Raw genomic sequence first — 27,776 nt, 5'->3', positions numbered from 1 at the left:
TGTGGGATCCGTAAGTGAAGCAAAGAGCAGGCGAGTCTCCAGTCACATACACAGTGATACCCTCCTACAGCAGATGTTTGTGCAGTCCCCTTGTTCCCCTCTGGGAGGTGCAATTCCATCTTCCATTCCCTCTTGAGTTTCCTCTCTAAGGAAGTGGTCACTGGACTGGAACATGTTAAAAGAACATACAATCATAGAATCACCTGGGTTGGAAGAGACCTTTAAGATCATTGAGTCCAACCACAGCCTAACCCTGCCTAACCCACCTCTAGATCATATCCTCAAGCACTTCATCTACATGCCTTTTAAATACTTCCAGGGATGGTGACTCCACCACCTCCCTGGGCAGCCTGTTCCAATGCTTGACAACCCTTTCAGTAAAGAAATTCTTCCTCATATCTAACCTGAATCAGTCCTGGTGTAATTTCAAGCCATTTCCTCTTGTCCTATTGCTTGTCATCCAAGAGAAGAGACCAACCCTGACATCTCTGCAACCTCTGCTCAGGCCTTCCCTGGGTTCTTCTACTCTCTGGATCCTGGAGAGGTACAAGAAAAGAAGAGACTGTTGGTTTTGGCAGCAAAACATGAACGATACAAGAAATTACATAAAAAGAACTAAACCAAGTCCTTGCCTGCCAGACAAGGTGTCCTTTCTAAGCGTATGAGGCTGAAGCATTTACAGGAAGAATGGAAATGCCAACAGCAGGCACTGATGAAGCATGGCATAGTAGCAGTACCTGCTGCTCATGAAGACTGTGTCCAGCTGCAAAGTTCCTAGGAGGAGGTGTTTGCTGTATAAAGCCAATATATTGAATGCCCAGATATGTAGTGATTGCAGAGGCAAGATCAGCAGGGTTGGAAGGCTCCATGTCTGAATTTACCCTGCCTGCACACTTAGTAGTCTGGTCAGTGCAAGATATGTAAGATCTGCAAGATGCAATGAACATGGCAAGAGCCAGCTCGCAAAAAAACAGAGACAAGAACCAGCAGGAACACTTCCACTAACATATCTAGCATAGCTAAAGAAGGCTGGAGGTGTCTTCTTGGCCACAGCTGGTAATACTGCTGTGTGAATTGACTGGGAGAGTTGGGTATGATGCAGTATGAAGGCTGCTTAGCACTGCACAGCGATAACTTGAAAAGCAGGGGGAAAGAAGGTAAATTGATGGGATTGTGGGTTATCACTGCTAATGTATTAGACAGCCTTGGTTCCCCAGCAGACTCTGAGGGGTGGGGGGTTTTTTGCTCCCTGTTTTCTCAAATGCCCTCTGGTTACTCCTGGGCCTGGCTTTGTACATACAGACCAACACTGGATTTCTTTGGCTGGCTGAAATTTAGTTGTGCTTCCTTTGATGTCTGGACCCTTCAGTTGCCTCTATATACACCGCTCTGCAGTGACATTATTATTTTTTCATTTGCTGTCACAAAGCCAGCTGCTGGCTCTCAAAGGATAAATGAGTTGGTGCCTAAAAGAGAGTAGAAGCCTGTTCTCCTCAGGTGCAGCAGAGATGGAGGGGCAGTTGGTTGGGACACTAATAAGAAGTTGACCAAGGATTTAACTAATGAAAATACTGAAGGCCTCACTTGCAATGACAGGTGTTTCCTGTAGCTCAGGCTTGGGCTTCCTCTGGGTTTGATTGAAATTGTGATTAGATAGTGTATGTATGAGTAAATCTTCCTTATCTTTGAATATGAACTGAGCATTTAAGATAGGTAAACGTGTCACTAAATGCAGAACTATTTTGACTAAGGTCATAGGCCTTACTGTACCAACTTGGGATGTCATCCTGGTCTCCCAAAAACTGGTGAACATCCATTGGTGTCAGTAGAGTACTAACTGAGAGCAAATGGTTAATCCCTGCTTCAATGTTTTCTTCTGTTGCTTCATTCTCTGGCTCCAATATATAAGTCATTACTGGCAAAAAGACAGTGATGTATGGGTTGTCATAGAATCACAACATGGCTGAGGGTTGTGAGGGACCTCTGGAGATCATCTAGTCCCACTCTCTGCTCCAAGATGGGTCAGCTAGAGCAGGTTGCTCAGGACAGTGTCCAATCAGAATATCTCTGAGGATGGAGACTCCACAACCTCTTTGGGCGACCTGTTCCAATGTTCAGTCACCCTTACAGGAAAGAAACCTTTTACTTGTGTTTAAATGGAATACACATATTTCAATTTCTGTCCATTTCTTCTTGTCCTTTCATGGGGCATCACTAGGAAGAGTCTGGATCCATCTTCTTTTTCCCATCAGGTATTTATAAACATTGATAAGAACCCTCCTAAGTCTTAACTTTTCCAGACATAACAGTCCCTGCTCTCTCAGCCTTTCCACAAATGAGAGATACTCAGTCCATTCATCATCTTTTTGACTCCCTGCTGGACTATCTCCAGCACGTCCATGTCTCTTTTGTACTGGGCAGCCCAGAACTGGAACATGGCATTCCAGGCCTGGTCTTACTAGTGCTGAGTAGAGGGGGAAGCATCACCTCCCTTGACCTGCTGGCAACACTCCTCCTAATGCAGCCCAGGAGGCTGCTGGTTCTGTTTGCCACAAAGGCACCTCGCACTAGGCTGGTGTCCAGCTTGGTGTCGACCAGGACCTCCAGGCACATCTCTGCCAAACTGCTTTCCAGACAGTTGGCCCCCAGCATGTCCTTTTCCTCCCCAGGTGCAGGACTTTGCACTTCCTTCTGTTGAGCTTCATGAAATTCCTTTTTGCCCATTTCACCAGCCTCTTCAGGCACTTCTGAATATCAGCACAACCTTCTGGTGTCAACCTCTCCTCCCAGTTTTGTTTCATCTGTGAAGCAGCTGAGGGTTCACTCTGTCCATCGTCCAGGTCATCAGCTGTTAAACAGCAGTGGCCCCAGTATGAACCCTTAACTACACCACTAGTGACTGGCCTCCAGCTGGACTTTGTTGCCCTAAACACAATGCTTTGAGCCCAGCAGCACAGCCATTTTTCTGTCCAACTCATACCTGCTCATACTTCATAGTTTTGTGAATGAGGATGTTATGGGACCCAGTGTCAAACACCTTATTAAAGTCAAGGTAAACAACCTCCCACCCATAAAGCTGTCAGGTTCATCAGGCATGACTTTCCCTTCATTTATCCATGCTGGCTGCTCGCAGTCACCTTCTTCTCCTTCATATGTGTGGAAATGGCTTCCAGGAGGATTTGCTCCATGCCCTTTCCAGGCAGACCAGCCTGTAGTTCCCTGAGTTATCCTCATTTAGAGCTCAGATGTTTGTTCAAATATATTCATCTGTTGGAAGAAAGATATTGTAGCACAAGTGTGAGGGATGATGGTGTCCTCCTGAAACTGTGTGGGTGTAAGAGGGAACACAGTACGAACAGATGCTCCTGTGGGGAAAGTTGAGAACAGAGGAGGCTCTGAATAGCCTGGGGGAATTTCTGACCCAAATACTCTCACATCTTAGATATCTCTCAGTTTCAGCTGACAACAAGGCAGCTGCAGTGGAGCATAGACCTCATGGGAAGCCCTGGTATAGAGGGAGGACAGGTCTGTCACGACACTATGTCCAGTTCAAGCCCTTCTGTCTGTGCACTGCTCAGGATGGCACTGAGCACCCAGCAAGCTGTTTAAGAGAGCTCTTACAGTATAATGTATGCATTTCAGGGATGCACTAAAAAAATCTCTGCTTATTTTTATGAACTAATGTGCAGATAATGCTACAGAAATAGCTCAAAATGAGTGGGGGAAAAAATTAAACTGCACTTCTGTTGACATGTTAATCCTGCCATAGGATTGCTGTTCCTGTTGGAAATCATTTCTATCCACACCTAACAATATAATTGCAAAATCTGTTGAGTTCCTAAATATGCTGAGCAAGTTCTCTGACACTTGACAGAGGTGGCTACTTACTGCTGCCTTCTGCACTGGAAAGAGTTTTAGCAACTACTTCCAACTAGGTCTGTGCTCAGAAGTATTTCCTGACTTTGGATCTCCCTGGTTGCTAGTGCAGTTGGCATTGTACAGAAAGCTTTGAGACTTGCCTGCCTAAAACATGCTTGCCCGAATGATGTCACCTCAAAAGACACAAGAAAAGTGGAGCAAGAGGGGGAGATGATATTAACTCTTCCTTACCTAGTCTTGGATACATCCTGCAGAGTTTAGAGAGCATTTTGCTTACACTGTGTTCTGGAGGCAAGAGTTTGTCTTTCAGGAGAGGTCCCAATGTGAAGAGGGACTGCTGTGTTTCCTCACCAGCTTATCTGTGTAGTTAGAATCACTCTTAAAAAAATCTCCCTTGGTGCTAGCCTCTGTTCTCCCACAGCCAGGAGGATGCCACAAGTGGACTTATTTAAAGTTATCCATGCCTTGACTCTGAGAGAGCAGCAACTATTAAGCTTATGAGTCCTTCCCAGCCATACCCCACCACTGTTGTCTTTGCTGAGAGATCAGGTGAAGATGCTCAGCGTGAAGACCTGTGTTGGTAATACTGGGGTGACACAGGAGGCAGAGAGAAGCACATTTCACAGGCTTCCTGGACCAGGTTCACCTGGCAGCCCAACTTTACCTATAATCACCACGTTTCTTCTGTAAAAAACTGTGCCGAGACCCTCACTGAGCCAAGAAAATACCCTTTGTTCTAGTGCTGAGCCCACAGCTGTCCCTGTGCTCCTGAACTTACTTCCTCATTGCCTCATCCGAAGGACGTTGTAGTTGTGAGGTTGCCTGATGCCCTTAAGAACAGTACAGCTTGCCAGGGGACAGCCACCTCAGTGACCCCAGTGTGCTGCTCTCTTCCTCCATTGATTTGAGTTGGTGATGATTATTCCTCTGAAAGGGCCACAGAGGCACAGGAGAGGGCTGCCTCACAGCAGGGACAGGGCTCTAGCATTTTGGCTGATCTCAGAGCTGTGATGTACAGCTCTGGGCTGCCCTGGCTCTGTTACCTGGAGGATCTCTGGTTTGCATTGAGGGCTGAAAGCTGAGCAGGGCTTTCTCTGGGTTATATTTTGGGCCCAGTGACCTCTGTGGCCCCAGGCCCTGCAGCAGTGATGACGGAAGCCCTTGTCACTCCCAGAGCGCCTGCAGCCAGCAGGAGCAGAGGGTAGAAATTACAACTTTGCTGGCTCTGAGGCAGGTAGAAGAAAAGCTGGACTGAAATAATCAAGCAACAGGTGGAAGTAACCACAGCAGGCTCTCAGCAGACCCTGGGCAAAAGAGGTGGGCTGGGGGAAGAAGGCAGCAGGAAAAATAAGGTATGGTAAAGTGCTAAGTGTCTTGGTTTCCCTTCTACAGCATCATCTCTGGGCTGCTGTGAGGGCACCTGAGGGAACATTTCTCTGTGGTGAGAAATGGGCATTTGCAGGGGAGGGGAAGCATCTTGTTACCCCTCAGTATAATTCCTGCCAAGCTGTAGTTGGTGCCTGTTGTAGACACAGTTCTTTGACATTCAGCTCCTCCAGCTTCCTTCCACATGACAAGAGCTTGCCAGCTGATGCAGAAGGATGTATTGTAGAGTTGGCCTCTGACCCTTATGTTGCTTAGATGGAGGGTCCCAGTCCATCCATGTGTTAGGAATAAAGGATCAGCAAAAGGATGATACTATAAGGGAAGTAATGCTTATGTATACTCATTATGTATAGACAGTCAAAATACTATGTATCAAAACAATATACATACACAATCAAAACCTTGAGCTCATTAGAAATTCCTGATTCCATTTTATATCTTTAAAATATATCGAGCTCTACCAATACCACATTTTCTAGGACTTCACATGAGAGGGGTCATGAGAAGCACCTGTCCAAACAGAGCAGAAGAGGCCTGATGGAAAGTGGTCCTTTTGCTGTCCCAGTTGCTGCCAAGAGCAAAGGTACAAGACGGGGCAGCACCCCCAGCACAGACTCTGCAAGTTAAGCATTAGAGTGAAGAAAGTCACGTCTGTAACATCAGCTTCAGACAAAGGGGCAGCAATATCTAAGTGAGCTTGGTGGTGGGGTTTGCGCCTTCATGGCCCGGGAGAGGTCCTCGGTCCCGTGCTTTCAAGGAGGTCCATCTTGGTAGTTGGAATGATCCTTTTTGATCTGGGAGGTCTTTTACCATGTTGGGCTGATATATAAATTGGAAATCATACAGTATGGTGAGCCCAAACATGGATCAAAAAGTAATAAGAATTCCATTATACTTAGTTGTGCAGCCTATGAACAGTACACCCAGGACTGAATTTATACACTAACTATGCAAAGAAGACATCTTCAGGAGAGGTGAGAGTGGCTGTCTATAATTTCTTTGCCTCTCTCAAGTACTCTGTCAGACACCATTACATCATTATTATTATCGTCATCTGAGAGTCTGATCTGTGCAGTGACATGCTGTACATTTAGGACTGTGAATAATTGCTTTTCACATTTAAAGCCCACCACAAGTTGAGTAGTTCTCAGACACTTATGAAGGTAAGATACCTGCTTCAAAGCACTGCAAAGGTATTGAAGGTGATAGAAAAACGATGAGACTGATGAAGTTCAGCTCTTTTTCTCATATCATTTGTAAGAGCAGCATCTCTAGTAGGGTAAGGAGAGCAGTGTTGGCTTAAGAAAATACAGTATTGCCTTTTCACATTTCCCAATTGCTTTTTGAGACCTGAGAGACTCCCTGAAAAAAAATGCAATACAAGGAAGGGAATTAATTTGAAAGGAAAAGCGAATTCCAGGAAAATGGTCTGGGTTTGGCAATTGAGGTTGCTGACCCCTGTGAAAACACGAATTTCATAGCTGAGGTAGAGAGGGGAGGAAGAGCTTAACATTTTCAGGGTGAAGAATCTGAAGTCGTTCCAGTAATGCCTCTCTCTTCCATTCTGCTTGTGCAGGGAAGGTAGGGACTGCGATCCCATCCTGGCATAAGCTGTCCTCTGTGAGTAGTCTTCCCTCCCTCTCCTGGCCATCCCAGGATGGCAGAAGCAGAAAAGGGACCTAAGAGTGTATCTTCTCCTCCTGTGGTCCCGTGGCTCTGTGTTTTGCATTTCTTGCTGAAAGGGGAATTATGCCCTGCCTGTCTTTCCAGCTGCTGCCTTATCCTCTTAACAAAACAGAGAGCAGTAACGTTCCCCCTGCAGGTACTCAGTATGAATTTGGAGGTCAGCAGTTGTGGGTGTGAGAAAAGGAGAGTCCACTAACAGTCCCCAGAATTGTCTTTGCAAATCCCTGGAGCAAGTTTGCGTAAGACTCATCGAAAGAGCCCCTGAGAATCCCTCACTTTTAAATACATACAGTCATTTTAGCAGCAGGTGTTTCACCTTTTCTCATACACATGGCTTCCAAGTGTGTTGAGAGTTTGACTGTTACCTGTGTGCAAGATGCATAAATAGACTAATGACATGTGAAGATGAGTGATGCCAGAGGAACAGAGAGGTGGAGGAGCCAGAGGAGGGGACTGATGTAGCGGAGCCTGGCACTGCTGGTGTCGCTCGTGTCCGTGTGTGGCTGGGGAGAGCATGGCAGGCCCCCAGGCATGGCAGGCTCCCCTGGTGCCCGTAGGATCCCTGGGAGTTTATAGACACAGAGCAGTAAGTACGCCCCGTGTAGAGCAAAAAGCATTTTTCATCCGCCGGCGAAGATGTCTGCAGCATGCGCATCGCAAACCAGGGGCGAGTCAAGTCTTTGCCTGACACCTTTTCCTCCACTCTTCTTGGTCTTTTTCAGTTGGAGGAGGACAGGCCTTCTCAGCACTCCCTCCCGAGGTACAGCCCCCTGAGAAGACTGGCGTCCTCCGTTTTCTCCTCCTCAACCCTGGAGACAGAACACTACCCTCACGTTGGTGGCACTTTCATACAGCGCAGCCGTTCGGCGGAGAGCAGCCCCGTGCGCATGCCCCACCGCAGGCACTTGCCCCTCACGGCAGGAAACCACAGACTCATGCCTTCCGTCCTCCGCATTTCCAGGTCCCAGCTCCAGCAGGTGTGGGCCCGCTTCACACACAAAACATAGCCTGTTCAGGGAAGCAGCAGCCTCCATAATGCAATAATAGATCCCACCTGCCCACAATGTGTCACCACTTAATGCAATATTGAATCCCAGACAACACTGGCCTAAGGTACTGTAACTTCCAAAGCCCCTGCAACCAGACCCCACAGAGACTGAAAACATCTGCCTTTCTAACCTTCCCAGCAGCCTGGGCGAGGGGTGGCAGCATGGCCGAAGATGAGAACGCAAATGGTGAACGTTGTGATGTGTGAAAAAGGTGGATGCCAGGGCTCATCTCAGAGACTCGCTCGCGTGTCCTGCAGCCTTGGGGTAGGAAGCGCGGGGCTGCCTCACTGAACACATGCAGTCAAGCCACAAACATTGTCAAATTATGACTGGAGTGGAGAGACTGTGGAGGTACCAGCAAGCATTGCCTTCCCCGGGCACCTCGGTTCAAGCATCTTTGTTGGTATCTTACACTGGGCCAAACCTGTAGGCAGTTTTACTCCATCTAGATCCAGGCAGACTCCCACTGGAAGCTCACCTGAGGCGGGACCTCAGGATCTGTCCCTCTTGTGGAGTTACGATCATGTATCTCTTTGTTGCTTTGGCTTTGGAAACCCCCTTTGCTTGTGTTGCAGTTTGGTTTCCATGCAGTGACCACACATTTCTGTCTCTCTGGCTTTGCCTCTGTTGAGTGACAGAGGACCTGTTTGTCTGCTCTCCACTCCGAAGCTGCTCCAAGCCTACCTGCCTTCACCCAGAGGCGCTGACTGTCAAGAGTTGGATAGCAAAGATTTTCTCACTGATCCAGCTGTGTATTAATGCTGTTTCTAAATTCCAGAAATTTTAGGCACCTGCAGCTTTTCAGTGGCAGAGCAGCCTTGCTTCTTGGCCTTGTTTGGAAATGCCTATGATAACAGATCTCACTTGAGAAATAAACTGGCCTCAGCATTTGGTATACAGAGCCCCTGGAGCTCTTGTCCAAAACTGACTTGAATCTCAGAGGAAAGGGAAATCAAAGTTAATTGAAATTGTCATAAGTAACCTTATTTGCTGGGTGTGCAGGAGTATATTTCCCTTCTCAGTGTAGCTGCAGCAGAAAGCACCAGGCTGTATGAAGACCTTCTGTAGTTAAGTCAACGTAGTCACTGTCTTCTGTTGAAATGAGCCTTTGGTCTGGTCTTCAGGGAGAAGAGTCAGTTTGGGTGTTAAGGTTAAAGAAGGGGTCACTGGTGATGCTCAGAGCTTTAGGAAAGTGAGAGTCCAAAGTAAAATACTCAGCAGAAAGTGTGTAAGAACAGGATGACGACAAGAAATCATATAGAAATCTCAGGCAGATGTGAAAATGCCGTGGGGTATGTGTGGGTGTTGGAGAAAGTTGTGTCACAGAGGTATTACTGCATAGGGCGGTGTTTCCAGTAGAGTTACAGTGAACACTTCCTTGCAAATGCCAGTTTTTGTAGGTATATCTGCCCTGACTGAGGCTCCCTTAATACCAGATTCACCCCTCTGTAAGTGACCCCAGGTGGGAAGGGAGGAGGGGAGGGCTTTCTGAAGCCTGCAGGACCTGGCCATGTGGGTCTGCATGCTGCAGCACGTGCTCGGGCAAGCTGGGCCAGCACTGCCTCCTGCCTGCCCACAGAATATCCAGGTGGGTGAAGGGATGGAGGTGGAGGGGTCAACACATCCTCCTTGAGAAGATGCAGCACAGGCATGACCAGTCTCTTCCCACAGCCATTCTTGAATCAGTGACATCAGTTTATTTTGATGTCCTCCAAGGACCTGAGTGAACAGGACACTTTACTGTCCAGCCAAAAATTTTACGTGCAATTTGTTGATCCATTTCATTTTTTAAAAAGGCACTCTGCATTGCCAGAAACGTTTGGACTGAATTAACCAGCAGCTTAATCCTGTTTGGCAGTTCTCTTGCTGAGCACAGACACCAGGAAAAGCAAGGGTTTGCTTTTCTCAGAGTGACAGGAGGATTTGTTTCTTTAAGTAGATGCTGTTCTGATGTTATTTTTAAAGTGTTCAGTAGAGACTTTCAATAGAACAGCAGATTCCAGAGGAAATGGAATTTGTACAAGTAGATTTAGAATCAGTAGCTCGTAATACTTTTTAGTTCATATTCTCCAAAACACTGATAGTCACTTTTCAAGGTCAATTTTTAGGAATGAAAATTTCTATTGTTCTAATTTTATTTAATTTTTTATTAATTTTTCATTTTGCCAGGGAACAGAGAGGATAAATGGGTATTTATAAACTCTAATCTGCCTGGTTTGGACAAAAACAATGACTAGCTGACAAGTAGCTCCACAGATAAAATTTAAAGGGCAGTAATCTATCTATATGCAGCTCATCATGGTTATATATAGAACTGTTCTTGCTGAGTAAACGTGATACTCTTCTTCCAAGTTCAAAAGTCTGATTGATAAAGACAGTTGATTTATATAGATTTCAGTAAGACTTTCTTCTACTTAAAATTATTAATAGATTGAAAAGCAACTAACCAACCAAAAGATGGTTATATGTTGGTATCTCTTACAAGTGGAGATGTTTCTTATTAGGATTCCTGATCTCCTGCCCTTAGCTCAGCACTATTCCACGCCCTTAATGGCTGTCAAGGAGCAAAAAGAAATCACTGAGGAGAAAGTTTGCAGTGACAGGAAGATGGGGCTTGATAAAATAACACTGGCAGTCCAGCTGTTCATAAAGATCTGAATCACTTGAGAAGTTGCTTGCATTCAAGCTAATTATTGCGTTCAGCCAGGGACAGGGTCGCGTTTTGAGTATGGAGAATATAGGTCACACATGCAGAGTGGGAGAAACTGTGCCCTGGGAGGTGCTGTCTCCCAAAATGAGGTGGGAGTTAGGGGAAATCATTAGCTACATGTCAGTTCTCGTGCTGCTATAGAAGAAAAAAATTAAAATCTTAAATGTAACAGCAGGAAAATGAAGATGTGAGCAGAGGGGAGATCTTTTCTACTGGGGAGATCACCACCAGATACCACATCCAAGTCTTGGATGGGAATTTAAAACCAAATATTTTCAAAACCTAAACAAAGGAGAAGGGATAACAAGAATCACTTGATTCTGTAAAGCCTGCATTGGAGAATGAGCCTGAAGAAACAGTCTGTCATTGCAGGCAAAACTAAAAGTGCCACAATTGCTGTTAGCAGCACCTGCCTGAAGAGAGCAAGATGGGTTTTTAATCTGCCAGGCAAAGATATGGGTCTAGATTATGGAAGATAAAATAACAAAGGTCAAACTAGAAGTAAAATGCTCATTTTAAAAAAACATAGGTCTGTGGTAAAATGCTGAAATACATTATTAAAAAACACCAAACTCTTTGCTGTTCAGATTCTGTAAGGTGGGATATCAATTTCTAAATAATCCTGTTAAAAGATCAAATTTGGGCTCCATACCAGAATAACTGGACATGTTGCTGTTGCCTGGGTTTTATGGGGAGTTTTATTTCATGATCAATATGGCTCTTACAATTTAATGCCAAACAAATTAATTGGTGCTAATGGCTGGAATCCTGGTGTTACAGTAGTATGCAAAGAGCATTAAAAATAGTCACTTTGCAGATATTTTTAACATTTTCATCTAATGCTGTAATAATTACTATGGAATCCACATACTGCTGAGGAACAGTTGGCAAATTAAAGAAATGTGAAAATAGCTCTTTTTATATCTTTGGAAATGTAATAAATTAATATTAAAGCTAGTTACAGTGCAATTCTAAAAGACCTCTGTAGATTACATTTATATTGCATTTATTTATTGTGTTTCATTTCTAATGACTGCAATTATAAATGTAAAAATGTCCCAAATCAGTTGTCCAAAAAAACCCACCCAACCAAAACAAAACCCCACCAACCCAAAATAGAAAGCTCAAAGGAAATGCCAAGCAGCCACTTCCACAAGCTTTCATGGTCAAGTTCTCTAAGATGTACCCTCCAACCCCCACCTGATGCCAGTGCTGGTGTCCAGGCAGCTGCATGGACCTGCACAGGAAGAAGGGAAGTTGTTTTCAACTTTGGTTCGTTTCCTGCTTTGCTTCATTATCCATTTGCACAACTGACAGCACTGGCAAGCAAGGGTCAGTAGGGAAAAAAACCCAACTGATGGAGGGCTGTCAACATGAAAAGTGATCATGGGGCTATGGGCTGAAAAATTAATTGCCATAGTTATTCTTCCTTTTATGTTTGATAAGGTTCCTTAACTTCTCCAGCTAGGGTAAGTCAGTGTAAATCAATCCTAGCAAAATAAAAATCCCTTTCAGCATCAGACCCAGACAAATTGTGTTCATCACAAGGGCCCAAGAACAGGTCTTGCATCCTGAAAGAGATGTTCTTATTGTAACTTCCCATTGTATATAGCACTTGTTCACCTCAGAATCCAAAGTGAACATTGAAATGAGCATTTCCCACTCCTTTATGACACAGGCACTGTTAGCATCAGAGGGACAGGTAGCTGTTGCTAGGATCTTATGCTCTACTTCAGTGAGCAAATGCACATTGGTTGTCTATACCTACAAAAGCCATCTTTTTATATCTCAGTCTCTTGGTCCTTTCACTTTCTTTCTATGCAGAATGGGAGATGCTTCCAATTTATCACTCTCTCCCCAGCTTCCTTCCCCCAGGAAGATGCTAATGAGATGTGGTTTCTGTGAAAACGTTACTGTAGGTGCTTCGATTGAGCTGGCACGACTTGGGTGAAGGTAGCTATGCCAGCACACGTTCACTTTGGGTGGGGAAGGTTTTGGTGGGAGGGGGTTGTCTGAAAATAAGCTGTCCTGACAAGGGTGCAATTTCACAGACGCCAGCGCATCTGTGTTAGGAGTGTCCTGATGATATGCCCATGTTGACAAAGTCCCTGGTGTGAACCTGACTTTGTCCACAATTCCCATAGTTCTTTTGCCAGTGTTGAGGGACAGGTAAGTGGAGGAGCTATCTTGCATCACCTCTTTCTCTGTTTAAAGTCTCTTTTGTTACACTGGTGACAGAATGTAATATAGAAATGCCTTGTAAGACAGTCATATGGGTGATATAATCTCATCCCTATGCTACCTCTTCATGTTGAAAAGTTATCTCTTGCTTTTCCACTCCTTCTCTTTGTTGTGGGTCTGAACCTGGACTTGCCGTGGTCAAGACTGCTGGAAGACTCTTGTTCTGAAAGGGACAAACTGGTTCAAAAGGTACATTTATTGGGTTAAGTGTCTTTGTGGTTCCTAGAGACTTCCAGCCTGAACTGGTGCTTTTCTTTTGACATCATAGATGGTGACTCCAAGACCTTTCCTTCAGCTGTTTTCCTGTAGTTCATGTGGTGATTCTTTAATGATACCCAAGGACAGAGGCAGATCAGCCCACCTTTAAATTCTGTGTCCAAACGACTCTTAAGGAGTGTATAGCTCTAGCTGCCTTTTGTTTACTGGGCACCCAGCTGAGGGTGAGAGGTTGAGTGCACCTTCTCTCTTCCAGTGCTAGGAGGCAGCCGGCAGCACCTGAGCTGTGAAGGATGCTGGCAGTTGCCACCTCCCCAGCCCAGGGTGAAGAAGCTGTACTTGGACAGTTGGCCTCCAGACTGGATTGAGATAAGGCAGCTGACTCCAGGACTAGATGACATTCTCCTCTGGGATCTTGTCCATTGATCCATAAGGAGGGATGTTGCTGTTCAGCTGCCACCCTATTAGTTTATGTTTAAATCTCGATCTGGATGCAAGAAGAACAGCAGTCAGCTGTAGCTGTGAGCTGGTGGTGGGGCTTCACATACACTGTGATAAGGAGGCAGAACTCCCTCATCATCACCTCACTGCTCAATAAGCTCTCTTACATCTAGTTTGTTCCTCTTTGCCTATCCTGTCTCTTCCCCTTGTGAGAAAACTATTTTCACAGTGCCAGTGCATGTCCCACTCCACACATTCTCCTGCCCCCATGGTTTACCTCCTCTGCCATTGGCAGTATCTCATCCCTCGCATCCTTTCTGTGTCCCTGGGTACCTGCACTACCTCCTGCCTTTGCCATTCCCAAGAATATCTGAGGAGGTACCATTTTCCCATGCGTTGCATATGTGATGTTGCACCACACAGTCCCTGTAGCACTTTGATCAGCCTCTTGCCTTCCCCTCCCTCTGATTTCCTTGGAGGAAACAGCGAAAAATGGCACATTTTGGCACTTAGAGTAGTCTCAGCTCACCACGGGGTCTGTGTGAGGAACAGTGATCGTGTTGTTTTAAGGCAGTTTGATTTCAAAGAGAATAATGGAAGACACCCTCTGTTTCCAGGACAGTTGCACACATTTCAAATCCCAGAATCCTTAGGATTTAGCAATCTCCCAAAAATTATTGAGTACATGAACAGCTAAATTTAGAGGGCTGGCAATGCTCTTTCCCTTAAGACACAGATACCATCTATGATTGCAAACCATGTAAATAGGTGGTCAAACACCACTTCAGTTGTCGTGAGCTTGTTTCTAAATTCCATTTAAATTGGTGCCTGGTCTCTGTGAGCAAGAAAATGTCTCAACTCCAGTTGCAAATAGTACAAGTCCTTCCAAACCAGATGTTTTCTGGGCTGGCAAAAGTGGCTGTCCGCCTTCTGGGACATGGGAGTTGAGGCTGGGAATCCAAATATAAATAGAACTAAAGAGGGTGTTTCAGACAGCCAGGACAGGGCAAGTTTTAAGTGCAACAGAGCTGACACTTTGTTCATTTATTCCAAACTTTTCACTCCCCGGTGTTTCCTCTGGTTGCTTGTCTGATCCGGAGGTATCACTGAGTGGTGGATCTTTTCCTCGAGGTTTGGTATTCTTCCCTTTGACACATGTAATGACAGTTCTTCCCTTGGCATGACGCCATCCAACTATCTTCTTGTTTTAAAGGAGCTCTGGGTTTCTTCTGCAGTCCCGTTCTGCAGCTGCTTCTGCGGCAGTCAAACCCGATGAGAAGGCAGCCTGCCTTTAAGAACCAGTCAACAATGTGGGTTTTTTTCCTTTTTGAGGTGAAAAAACTCCAAATTTTGCATATATTTTTTGCATATAGGACTTCTGGAAAGAGGCCTATTGTTTCAAACTGATCAGTATTAATAAGCAAAGGTGTCCTCAGCAACTTCCCTAGCCTCTGCACAAGGAGTGACTCTTGAGCAATTGAGCTGCATTTCTTTTCCAAAGGGGACTCCCAAGCCAGTTAACACACCCTCCTTTTCTAACCCCTCCAGGCTGCGAGCACTTCAAAATGAGAAACGAACCAAATGTTCTGTGCTTCAAACATTTCTTCCAAAGGGTTCACTTTGGAGTGTTTAACTACCTCATTTGTCTTTTCCATCAGTAGCGTCGCTTCGGTGCCATCTTTGTCACTGGCTGCCCTCCCCCAAAGTGTACTACTGCCTCTTCTGAGAGACTTGATAACTTGTCTAGTAGAAGCCTTCTGCAGTCAGATGGGAAACCAGGGCAAACACCTCAATTTACCCTTTCCAAAATACCCCTCGTACCTTCCTATGGCCTCTTAACCCAAAAGATCCCCGAACTGTTGGGTTTTTTTCCTGTGAGTCACTTCCCTGCTGTTTGACACGTGGGACAGCCAGAGGAAGCCAGCAGCAAATAAAGCCTTTTCAGAACATGTTCAGGATGAAGCCAGACAGCTGGGTTTGATTGCACAGAGGCAATTTCAGGAGGCAGAATATTATTTCATGATCTTGAAATTGTCAAGACAGTGGGTGGGACCTATATACCAAATATAACAAGTATCACTGAGGCATTTCTTTGACTGCAAATCACCGGGAACTTCACTTGCTCTCTCCTGTAAAAATGCACTATTTGAATCTGGTGCTGTGATCCTTTGTAAATAAATTAAGGCAAGAAAATGTATCCATTGCTAGTTTAGTCCTGTATTGTAAAATAGCTCAACAAGAGGATGCACTGTGAGACTGAAGAGCAGGAAAGATGGAAAGATGTGTTCCGTCCTTTTCCTGTTCTCCAGTGCCCTTCCCTCTCACACCTCGGTCAGTTAATCTTCTATGATTTGCATATATATGTGCTTGGCAGCAGCAGAAGATTTTTCTTGAAAATATAAGGAGATTTTCTACTGCTTATCTGTAGGGATTGGTGACAGATACCCACCACGGCTGTCCAGGGGGTCTAGCATCTCTTCCTTAGGCTTTGTGGAGTCTCTGTGGTATCCAGTCACATCCACATCACAGCCACATAACAATGTGTCACTGACCTAATTTGTTTTTATGGTAAACTGCTGGGTTAGATGAATGATGCATTTTATTAATGGCTGCTGGTGGAGATCTGTTCATGCCACTCAGAACTTTACCTGGAGCTGAGACCGTTTTGCAACTTCCAAATTGAATAAGAAAGGGCTCTTTTATCCCTATCAGTTCAAAAGAGAAGCTTTTGGGTTTATTTTTCCTTTTCTGTTTCTCCTTTGGTGACAAATGGGAAAGAACTGTTTGGAGATAGCTATCATATATTTGTATAGCTCTGCTTGGCAGTAACAGATGGGCTTCGAGAGGCTGGCTGAAGAAACTAAAATTGCATTTCCTAGCAGACAAGGTCTGAAGCCTTGAAAATCCCTAAACTCCCCTTAGAGCTTATAGTGAATAAATTTCCCCAGGTAGTTCTCAGCTGGAGAACATGGGGAGCTTGTCTTCTTGACCTGCGTCCCCTGTAGTTGCCAGTCCTCAGGGTGACTGGAGGAGGTGACAGTTTATGGAGAGGCTGACCAAAGTAAAAGCCAGTTGCGCTTCCTGATTGCACTCTTGTCCCCAGGGTGGTGTTGGGAGGCCTTCTGCTGGAGCTTCCATTTCTGATTGTATCTATGTTTCTGTGTGTTCCTGACCCGCACGTGCAGCGTTGCACGGCCACGCATGGTCATGCCTTACCGGAGCGTTTCTGTGCCGGCGCCGGGCCGCTCTGCACACCCCCCAGTGCTCAGGAGGCCCTGGCAAAGTTCGAAACTCCAACCAGTTACAGCAAAGTTTCCTCGTTGGTGTCTGGTTCGGGTGGCACACACCAGGCCCCCCTCTGCACATTGCACACCTGATTTCCCCAACCTGGCCCAGCCCCGTTTCCTCAGTTGGGGTGTCTTGTAGCATACCTGTCCCTGCACTCCCCGTCACCCTGGGGGGCAGAGCATTCTGGCGATGGGGTGGAATTGGTTAGTACAGAGACACCTCTTTTGGGGTAACGTTCAAAGGTGAAATAAAATGTGTAATGTAAAGGCTGGTCGCTGCGGTGGCCCCTTCCTTTCTGTTGCGTTTTTGTACCCTGTGTTGTTGTGCTTGGGCCGCCATGACAGGCCGACCTGCGTTCGCAGGCCCAGGGCACAGCGCCAAGGTTAACTTCTGGGAAACGTTTCCAAGTCTTATTTGATGTACTGCAACTCTTTTGTATGACACCTGCCATGGAAAAAATGATGTTACAATGAATGTACATTTTGAACAAGCTGCTAACCGTGTAACCTGGGGATTGGAAGCAATCCCCATTTTACATTCACTTGCATGTCTTTTTGTGCTTGGGAAGAAAATCGCTTTATGTTTAGAGGGGTTTTTTTCATATGCAAAGTGTTTCAAGTCAGTTACCTCATCATCTAGTGCACTTGCCTCGTAAGAATCCCCAGGGCTTCCTCCAACAACTCCAAGTTTCTCAGTTTAATTATGAGTGCAATTAATTGATCTGGCAATGTGAAACACAGTAATGGCAAATTTCCTCTGAACAAGTCAGACAAGGAGGGTTTCCATGGGACTCTTGCCCCTTCAGCTTGGTCCTTCCTTAAAAAAAAAAAAAAAAAAAGCCAGATCAGGTTCTTATTCAGCACTGCTGACTTCTGGTTATTTTTACAAGTAAGGAAGATGCTTAGCTTTCAGAATCTTCTTCTTCTTTCTTGCTGCTATTAAGTTGCCTTTACAATTAGGGACTAGAACAATTTTTGGATTATCTTCTCCTTCCACTTTGCTTGCCATTTCCTGAGTCTCTTACAAGGGGTAAGAATGAGGTGGTCCCTGTGTCTTCTCAGGCAGGGAGCTCTGTGTTGACTCTTGCTGGAGATGCTGGTGGGTGCTGAGATGGAGAGCTGTGTGGCAGGCATTCCACCTTTACAGAGCTACTGCTCCCGTCCAAGATGCTAGGAAAACTGGCACAAATCCAACAACAAGCGAAAGCACAAATAGGGAGGAGCAGAGTGCTTATCCAGCATTACACCTGGACTGTCCTACTGACCTTGGTAAAAAAAACTTAAGAGAAAGGCTGTGGAGCATGTGATGGTAAGATGCTGGAAAGAAGAACATCTCTCTGACATTTATGGTGCTGATTCTTGGAATGTGGAGATCCTGCAAGCAAGTGTGGCAGCTCTAAGACCCCTGCTACTTTTACCTCATTGGATGCTGGTTTGAAGAAAGAGCTGCTTCAGAAACTCAGATTCTACGTTTGGTTTTTTTTTTTTTCCCACTCACTGGTGTTAATCCTGCCAGATCTCCAAGTCTCAAACAAGCTTAGTCTATGTTGGCAGAGGATAATGTCACTTCCAGGATATGCTAAGGCCCTGATAGTACCCAAATCAAAGCCGTTACAGGGAAGACCAGACTATGGCTCTTGCTGTCTGTGTGCCATCTGCATCTCTCAGAACTAAGGCCTCTTCCCATTCCCAATGGGACAATTAATGTCATGTTGGGAACTTGATTTTTGCTTCTCGGACTTTCCAGCTCCCATGAAGAATCTCAGGGACCAGCATATCCTTCCTTTGCATTACCTTGTGTCACCTGTTAGACTTCCGTTGCCGCTAAGCAGGAGAGAGTCCAAACCATATTTAACCAACCGCTGTTCAAGCAGGAGGTGAATGTGGGTTTCTGGAGTCGTTTCTACTGAGAGGAGACAAAAAAAAGCTGTAGGTAACCTGTTGTGCTTCCTGGTTGGCTTGAGAAACTTCACCTGCTGGGAACTGAGTTGGCTTGAAGGCAGTGGATCTCGGGAAAGTCCCCTTCAAGCTGGTCTCCAGCATTAGGAGGCACAGCAGAAGGACTTCCTCAAGTTGCCAGGAGTCCTCATGGATTGCTAGGGACGGGAGGTTTGAAGAAGCTGTGGAAGTTCGTCTCAGGGGGAAGGGCAGCAGGGAGACAGAGAGGAAGCAGCCTGCTGTAGCTTTAAAGGCGGTACTGGGTAGGGATCCATTTGGAAGGACGTAGTTGACTAAAGGGATCCAAAGCTTGATTTCCTTGAGTCTTTTTATTCTTCCTGTATCTAATCCCTTTAGAGCCTAAGGTCAACACCTTTTTGTACTGCAATAACACTGTAATATATGCTTGCACTAATTCTTCTGGCACACTGAGCATGCAAGACCAATTTAAGGCTTTTTTCAGAAGAAAACCACTGTATTATTGTGTATATAGAAATACTGAGAGAGAATTTGAATTCTGTCTCCTGTATAAAAGCATGCATTGATTACCTGTATGTAGACCATGCTGTAAATGCTGCAGAGTACTGTAAAATCCTACACTTGAAACCACAATGAACAGGCAATGTCATCAAAAACAAACAAAAACAGAAGCTGTGCAATGGATTTTGTGCCTTTTTTAAATCCATGTATGTTAATCCAGACAATCGGAAAAAAGAGAAAAAGAAAAAAAAAAGCTTGTATACTACTGAAACCTTATTAAAGAATCAAAGGCAGCACCTTGGTGATGGCTGGGGTGGTTTGTTTTTTTTTTTTTTTCTTACTTTCTTGCTTTGTTTCTCTACTTCCTTCGCTTTCCAGCTCTGGGAAGGTGCCCCCTGCTTATCTTTGGGTACATGGGAGCAGCGGGTGGGGAGGTAAAGGAGCTCTGGTAGAACAAGGAGAGTTTAATAATCGTTTACTAATGTGATCACTGAAAACTTGCAGTTAAGACAGATCTGGGAATAGAAGCGAAGTTCTGTCACTCTTGGAGACGTGTTTCACATATTTTGGCAAGGCCACGCTGTGAGTTCAGTTTTAAATCTAGGCTGGTCCCAATTTCACTGGCTCAGACCCAGTCATACTACAGCAGCAAGTTACAGCTGTTCCAAACTTAAGGAAGAGCCCTGCCTTGATGGTTACCAGCATCCAAACTGGCTAAACTTTAGCTAGTACAAATCAACACCTACAAACACAGCAGAAACAGTTTGTCACGTTTCTCTTGGTTTCTTGCACTGGCTGGCAGCAAGGATGTGCATAGGGTTGATAGATGTCTGTCTCCCATGAGACATTTGACAAGGTGTTTAAGAACATCTGGTAAACTTCCAGCCCCCACACTCCCCTAAAACCCTAGTGAGATGGATGCAGAATTGTGGCTGTCCTGCAAGTAACATGGATCTAACCATGCTTGCCTTGCATCGTGACTCCTGTTTGAAAACTGTCTCTGCTGTAGAGCGGCGTGTGGCTCAACTCCAGTTGCTGTTGGTCTGTCTGGGATCAGGCTGGAAGAGGAAACACAGAAACACCATCTTCTTTGGTACAGCAGATGAGAAAAGTTCTTCTCCAGGCTTTGGGGAATAGTCCTAGAGCAGCTGAGTGTGCTGTAGTCCAAAAGACACGTGATGACTGTCACAACAGGACACAAGCTTCTCTAGTGAGGGGTTCAAGCTGTGGGAACACCTAGTTCAGCAGGGTGCCTGCTCACAGCTAGCTGCTGATCACATTAACGCAGCTGTGAAGACAGTCTTAGGCTTTGATGCCCTAGGTCAGTCTTCCTAGTTAACAGCTTCAGGTGATGATAGTAATGAAGGTAAGAAAATATGTTAAAATAATATTTGACCCAAGAGACATTTCAATCAAGCTTTAGTTGGGTTTGCAGGGAACCTCTGCCCTCCATATTTTTTGGCATATTTATGTTCTTTGGTGCATTCACAGTGGCAAAACAACCACAGTCTCAGGTTGCTTTACGGGACTGCATTCTGGCAATTTTGGGTTACTGCATGCAGCAGCTGAAGCAGTCCAGGTGTCCCAAAGGTAGGTGGAAGCCAAGCAATCCCTGTTGTGCCCATGCAACCACCAGTGTCCGTGCAGGGAAATACAAAATACATGGGGAAAATGACAAAGTCCATTTGCTAAGTACCGCAATGAATTTGTACAGCCAGAGGTGGAAGTACCTGGAGGCTAGAAAGTGGTCTACAGCACAACTCACTGACAGCAAAGAGGGACCTGAGCAGAAGGAAAGAACCATTATTTTTGTTACAGCAACATCATGCTGCCCAGCACCATGCCATACCTCATTGCATAGTGCTGTCTCATCCCAGAGGAGCTTCACATGTCTTGCAAGAGCTGTTGAGGAAAGAGAGGTTGCTGGAGAGGTTGCTACTGATGGGGCAAACTGCAGGACATAGGAACCCTATCTCTGGCCTGTATAGGATGTGCACTGCAGGACTGGATTCCATTCTCCTTGACAAGAAAGCAGATGAGCCAACACAAGCTCCAAAGAGCTGAGAGATTTGAAAGTTTACATATGCAAAGAGAAACCAGAGATACTCCAATCACAGCATCCAGGAAATGGGGCGAAGTAGAGCAGGAGGTGAACTGCTGTTGGAAATGGGGTACTCTTTCCAGTGGGAGGCTCAGCACAAGGCAAGGCATTGGTCAGGGCTTCTTTATCAGGTCCCAGTCCCACTGGGGAAGGGTGTCTGTTGGATCAGGACTTCCAGGATAGCACTGCATGTGTATTTCTTGGGAAAACCAACACCAGCCAACAGCCAGAATCTGGTCTTAAGATGCTGAGTGGATTAATTGCAAAGACATGCCTGAGGGAGGAAGCCAAGTGTATAATGTTCTTTGCAAAGGGTGATAAGCCATTCTTACCAGTCCAAGTTCCACATCTGTCATCCTGATGGAAAAGGTGGAGTGGCTCAGTGAAAGCCCAAATCGTGCTAATACAGGACTGCCTTCAGGGCCAGGCTTCAGCTTTAGTAGAAGAAAAGAAGCTTTGGACTCCAGAGGTACCGCCAAAAACAGTCTGTGTTTTAATTTATAAGATATAAAAAGAAATATTAAACAGCTAACAGCTTATCACCATGCATAACAGCTTGGTGCTGCCCACCACTCTATTTGAAATGTCCCTGTTATACATGAGCATAATGATCTTAAATTTTTCAAGCGTCCTAATAGGGGAGTTGCTCTGCACAGAATATTTTCAGCACAATTTGGAACTGTGTCATTGGACTGAAAAGCTACTGAGGGCTTCCCCCCCCTCCCTGAGACAAAAAGATAGCGAGGTGGATGTGCTGGCTGCTGTCAGCTCTGTAGCCCACATGGTGGAACGGGTGTTTCTTTAATCATGTAGCCTAGATACCCTCTGATGCTGTCAAATGCTGCTTGAAAACGCAGATGTTCTGAGCCCTTCTGTTCATGATTAGGACTTTTCAAGGGTAGCATGTGATGCATTATTGACTGGTTGATTTTATGGAGGGGCTTTCATTTTCCAGCCCTCATAATAGAAGAATGAACTAAATGGTTGTGGGTATTTTTAAGATCCATTTTGTGGAGTGGTGCTGCCGTGGTTTTCACTTACAACCCATTGTTAATTAGGCCAAACTTTGGTGGACATTTCCTGTTTATTTTGCCCCCACCCACCTACCCCCTCTCTTGTTTGGTTAAGTGTGTGCATCTGTGTGTGAGCTGCTGCTTTTCCACTAGCATTATCTGCAGCCATCTCACACCTACTCCTGGCCCCTGGCAGGCAGTCTCACCGCCTGGACACTGCTGCTCGAGGAACACTGCCTCCACTGACTCCCATCCTCCCACTGGTTTTCATGGTTGGACACCCAGAGTCCAATAATGATACTTTATGTGTCAGCCTCCGTGGCTGACTTGCTGAAGAAGAGACAGAATTAGGAGCTGCTGAAGGGATGTGGGAGCAGAAGGGAGGGACGAAAGGACCTGCAGAGGAACACGTGTGCTACAGTGGTTGTTGCCCCTGGGACCATGGTGGATGGTACTGGAAAGTGCTCACGAAATTTATTTAGCTCGCAGGGGTCCCTTGAGTTCACTGTGGTCTGGGCATAAAAAAGAGCTGTTGAACGACTCCAGTAAGGAAGGACTGAACATGTAATTGTAAAAATACTGAAACAAATACATGAATACTGAAAAAGATTGGGAAACATGGGAAAACCCTGAGGAATTGATTGCAAACAGCTTTTTTAGGTCCAGGTTAAAGACAGCTATCAAAGGAACGCCTTTGGCACATTTTTTTTGCCCTCATTGATAAGTGTCTGTGGTCTCTCCTTTCCAAGGTTTGTACGAATCTCATGATCAAGCAGTCACTGCGTGTATTCTGGAAGCGTGATGGACTCGACCCTGTCCAATCATGCTTCCCAGTGATCTCAATGTCTTCTGTGTCAAGGCCATGTTTGAATACTAACCCTTTTCTTCTGTCACATCTGTCTTCTTGCAGGCGTACATGCTGAAGTCATTTGAAATGAATGGTCTGCCCAAGGCGGTGCCTTTAAGTTTGCCTTATCAAGACTTCAGGAAAGATGTGTCAGACTACTGGGAAAAGCCTAAGGTATCCCAGCGGATAAAGAAAGTTGATTTCTCAAATGTTGTCTTGACCGCTCCTTGCAAACCTCTGGAACCTTATCTGGAAGTGAATGGAAAAGACGAGGAGGAAGAAGACGAGGAAGAAGATGAGGAGGAGGAAGATGAGGAGGAAGAGGCAGAGGAGGAGGGGGATGAGATTGACATGCACAGTGGTTCCAGCAGTGACCTGAGTCAAAAAAGCACAGAGCGCAGTCAGGAGTGCGCTCCATCCACGCTCCTGGCTGATGACCAGAAGGGATCCAAGGGTCGAGCATCCACTGCTGACGGGGACCTGGAGCTGGAGGAAGGCTCAAAAACACTAGTGCTGTTTTCACCAGGTGATCTGAAAAAGTCTCCAGTGACCACAGACTTGGCTCCAGAAGTTGATCTGGGCACTCTTGCTGCACTGACACCTCAGAGCGAGCGGCCACAGCCTATGGGTAGCCAACTGGATGTATCCGAGCCAGGGACCCTGTCCTCAGTCCTTAAATCTGAACCAAAGCCTCCGATGGCAGTGGCTGCAGCTTCCTCCCCCTTTACCAAAGTTGAGCGCACCTTTGTTCATATTGCTGAAAAGACCCACTTAAATGTCATGTCTTCCAGCGGCCAGATGATGAGGCATGAGGAGTACTGCCCTCCGGGTCAGTTTGAGGAGGTCATTATTGAAGAAGAGCTGGAGGACAACCTGGTGCTGGTGGAGAACGGGAGCATACATTCGGGGCTAGAAGGGGCAGAGACGGAGAGCTGCGCGCTGTCAGCTAATCACATCGAAACCACCTCAGAGGTGGTGGGGGAGCAGTTGGCCCTTCCCAACGGTGTCGCAAAGCCTCCCGAGGTCAAGCCGGAGCTCTCTGACAAAGTGGCGCTCTCGCTGGATCTGGAAGAGCCCGGTGAGATGGTGGCAAGGGAACCTGGCCTTGAGAAGTCGGCGTCGGCAGCAGAGCACCTTAAGCAAGCGGAGACCCTCCTCGATGCACCGCAGCAGGGCCCCAGGAGACCTCTGGGCTCCAGGTATAGAAGTCGGATACCCATTTTGTTCTCTGAGGAGGACACCGGCTCAGACCTTTCAACTTCACTCTCGGCCAAGGAGAGGCTTTATAAGAGAGCGAAGCAACCTGACTTGGCCCGCCTAGTGATGGAGAAGAGGCAAAGCCGCCTCCTTCGGCTGGCCTCAGGGGCATCCTCCTCCGCATCCTCCAGCGAGGAGAGGCGGCGGGCCTCAGAAACCCTGTCCGCCACCGGTTCTGAGGAGGACACCCACGATTCTGATGACTCCATCCCAAGGAAGGCAGGGAAGGAGAAAGCTGCCCTCCTGGGGAAAGAAGAAAGACCCATAAGCACAAAGAGCAGAATTCCTCGGCCCATCACGCCGGTGAAAACACCGCTAGAGGCAGCGAAGTCTGAGAGCTCCGTGGCTGTGGCGATGGCAGTGCTAAGTAGCTCCCCGCAGGACTCGGCTGTTGCCAACAGGTAAGACCAAAAAAGTGAATGTCCTGGTTTCGGCTAGGATAGAGTTAATTTCTTCCTAGCAGCAGATGGAATGCAGTGTTTGGGAGTCAGGATGAGAGCAGTGCTGATAGCACACCGACGCTTCTAGTTGTTGCCAAGCAATCAAGGACTTTTCAGTTGTTCTGCTAACGAGAAAGGAGAGGACACAGCCAGGACAGGTGACCCAAACTGGACAAAGAAGGTATTCCATGCCAGTTATGTCATGCTCAGCATAAAAGGGGGGCTGGTGGGAGAAGGAGCAGGCAGCTCCAGGACAAGTGGTTTTGGGGAAGTCTGGGTTTGGGACAGCTCTGAGCTGTACAGCCTGAGTTGTGTGGTTCAGTGAGAAACTGCAATGTGTATCACCAGTCTTGTATATTCTGTTGTAAAGTCCTGTTATCATCGTTATATCTATCTTTCTGCTATCCCACTAAACTATCCTTATCCCAGCCCGCAAGGTTTTGGTTCCTTGGGTTTTCTTCTCCCTCCCTTTCCCCCTCCCTCAATTCCCTGTCCCGCCCCCAGCTCCCTCTCAAAGAGCAAGTGGCTGCATGGTGCCCAGCTCTCAGCTGGGGCAAAACCACAACAGTGAGCAATGCTCAATCCTGGACCTGTTAAGGAGGCACAGCCAGGGCTCTGCTCACCTCCCCCTGCTTTATCCTTCACTTGGCTTGAACACATGGTCCATCCTGTTTTCTGCAGTCATTTCAGCTCACTGGTGTGTGAAGTTCCCACCTCTGTCTTCTTTGGCTCAGCCTAGCCAAAGGACCAAGCCCCTCTTTGCTTGCCCTGGCTTTGAGGTCTTCTTCCCTTCCACAAGCTATTTGGTCTGATCCTGCCTAGCAGATCCCTCTGGTGTTGAGCTGAGTTTTGCAGCATCTTCAGCACAGCTGCAACTCTGGAGGGATTATTCTGATTTGGCTGTGAGGTTGCCAGTTGTGATTACCTCAGATGATGGCCAACATGCAAAGAACTGGAGAGAAGGTGGTGAACACATACAGGTTTTGGCATCACCTGGAACAGTGTGCGCCACCTCCACATGGTCTGAATTCCCTGCACATCCCTGTGCCTTGATTTTTTGTAGGTAACTGGCTCTCTATGCACAGAGATGTAAGTGGAGGTGGACCTTCTGAAGTCACCAATGTTTGGCTTTTCTACCTGACCTTGGGGTTGGAGGTCCAGCCCAGGAGCAGAGCTGCTGCTGTGGCTCTGCCACAGGCACACCAAATTCTGCACTTTCAGGAGGAGTGGATCTCTGTGGGTTGGTTTATCTTCCAGTCATCTAACAGGCACCACTAGAGGCGAACTGGTGCAATCCAGCTCATGCCCATGTTCCCAGATTGTATCTCCTCCCTTGCAAGAAGTTGCTGCATTCATGCACACTGCATGTTAAGAAGAGCCCCAGATATGTGCTATCAACCAAACCATAGCAGTGCATTGTCCCAGAGGATGCAGGAGGATCAGGGCAAATGCTAACTAACAGCATCAAGAGTTACAGGATGGTGTTCAAACCAGTGCCCCAGCTTGTTCACAGCAGAGCTCCTGTCATTCTGGTGCTGGAGACTCCTTGTAATTGCCCAGCACCATTCATGCCAAACCTGCCAGCAGCCCAGAACCCCTTTCAAAAATTCACCTTCATCCTCCTTCTTCTCTTCCCTTGCAGGCTTCAGGCACAGAGACCGTCTGGAAGCATCCCCAGCGAGTGCCGAACAACACAGACACAAAGCCGGCTTCCTCCTTTGCCAAGCTCCACTTCTCTTCCTCCACGGAGCAGCTCGCGGAGGTCCAGCTGTGCATCCCCTCGGAGCCCTGTCCTTCCTTCAAGAAACCCCAGTGCTTCCCCCAGAAGCCAGCTGCCTCCTCGGAGGGAAAGTCCTTCTCCCTGCCGACAGCATAAGCCAGGGACTGCTCTTCAGCGAGTTCCTCCTTCCCCCCGACCTCAGCCCTCAGCTCAGGCCCTGGGGCCGACAGGAGATTCCCTGCCATCTCCTGGTGTGGCCAAAAAACAACAAAGAGGAAAAACCCAGACTCAGAGTCCAGCAACCAAAGGAAAGCAGGTGTCCCTGGAAAGTAAGGCAGCTGCCAGATAATGATCTTCTTCTGCCAGCCCAACGGACTGGGTAACTTCTGCGTATAGTATACACTCGAGATGCTGCAGCACAGCCTTCCATGCTGGACCCACAAGTGTATAGCAGTAGCTGTACTTCAATGCTTCACTCACTCTCACCCCACACCATCGTGATCAGCTCCCACGGGCCTGAGAGCCTCTGAGCCACGGAGCCTTCTTCAAGGGAGACATTCCGCCCGCAGCTCACGCTTGCTAACGCACAGCACCAAGCAGCGACCCAGGCAGCCTGCCTAGTGCCTGAGCCTCCTCCCTCCCCAGGCATTCCCCTCTCTCTGTGAGCAATACCAGTCACCAACACCGACCCTGGCTTTGGAAAGAGGAGCAGAGGTGATAAGAGCAAGGCCTGACGGGGAGGAAGACCCCTGTCCTGCAGGCAGCTCCCTCCTCTCTCCTTGCTGGGAAAATGCCAGCCTTGGCCACCACCATCTACCTGAGTGTTGGCTCGCCTCCTGCCACCCATGTTAGCAAGGGATTGTCACCAGCTTAGCCAGGAGGGATGGATGCGTCCTTGTGTGCTGAGATAAGAGCAGGGGCAGGGTGGAGGGGGCTCTCCTCTCCTTTTCAGAGATGCCTCATCAGGTGGGAGCAGGAGACAGGCGGGTCTTGCTAGATGCTCCTACCTGCTCCAGTATGTCCCACAGAGGAGGCTGTCTGGCATCGCTGCTCAGCAACACTGCTGCTGTTTCAGCAGATGCCTG

The 27,776-nt window shown here is 46.9% G+C and overlaps 1 protein-coding gene across 1 annotated transcript in view; it reads left to right on the top strand.

Annotated features, from left to right (window-relative positions):
- The window catches only part of TTBK1 (tau tubulin kinase 1), a gene marked incomplete at both ends in the record, with an annotated part of 94,192 nt that extends 67,152 nt beyond the window's left edge, over nt 1-27,040 (top strand). The window contains 2 exons of the mRNA XM_084262417.1: nt 23,338-24,932; nt 26,614-27,040. Of these exons, the coding sequence (XP_084118543.1) occupies nt 23,338-24,932; nt 26,614-27,040 (2,022 nt within the window). The remainder of the gene's footprint in view (nt 1-23,337; nt 24,933-26,613) is intronic.
- Nucleotides 27,041-27,776: the final 736 nt, after the last annotated feature.

Source organism: Gallinula chloropus (assembly GCF_964237585.1).
Source record: "Gallinula chloropus genome assembly, chromosome: 3".
Classification (NCBI taxonomy): Eukaryota; Metazoa; Chordata; class Aves; order Gruiformes; family Rallidae; genus Gallinula; species Gallinula chloropus.
This window is presented reverse-complemented; position numbering and strand designations above follow the sequence as displayed.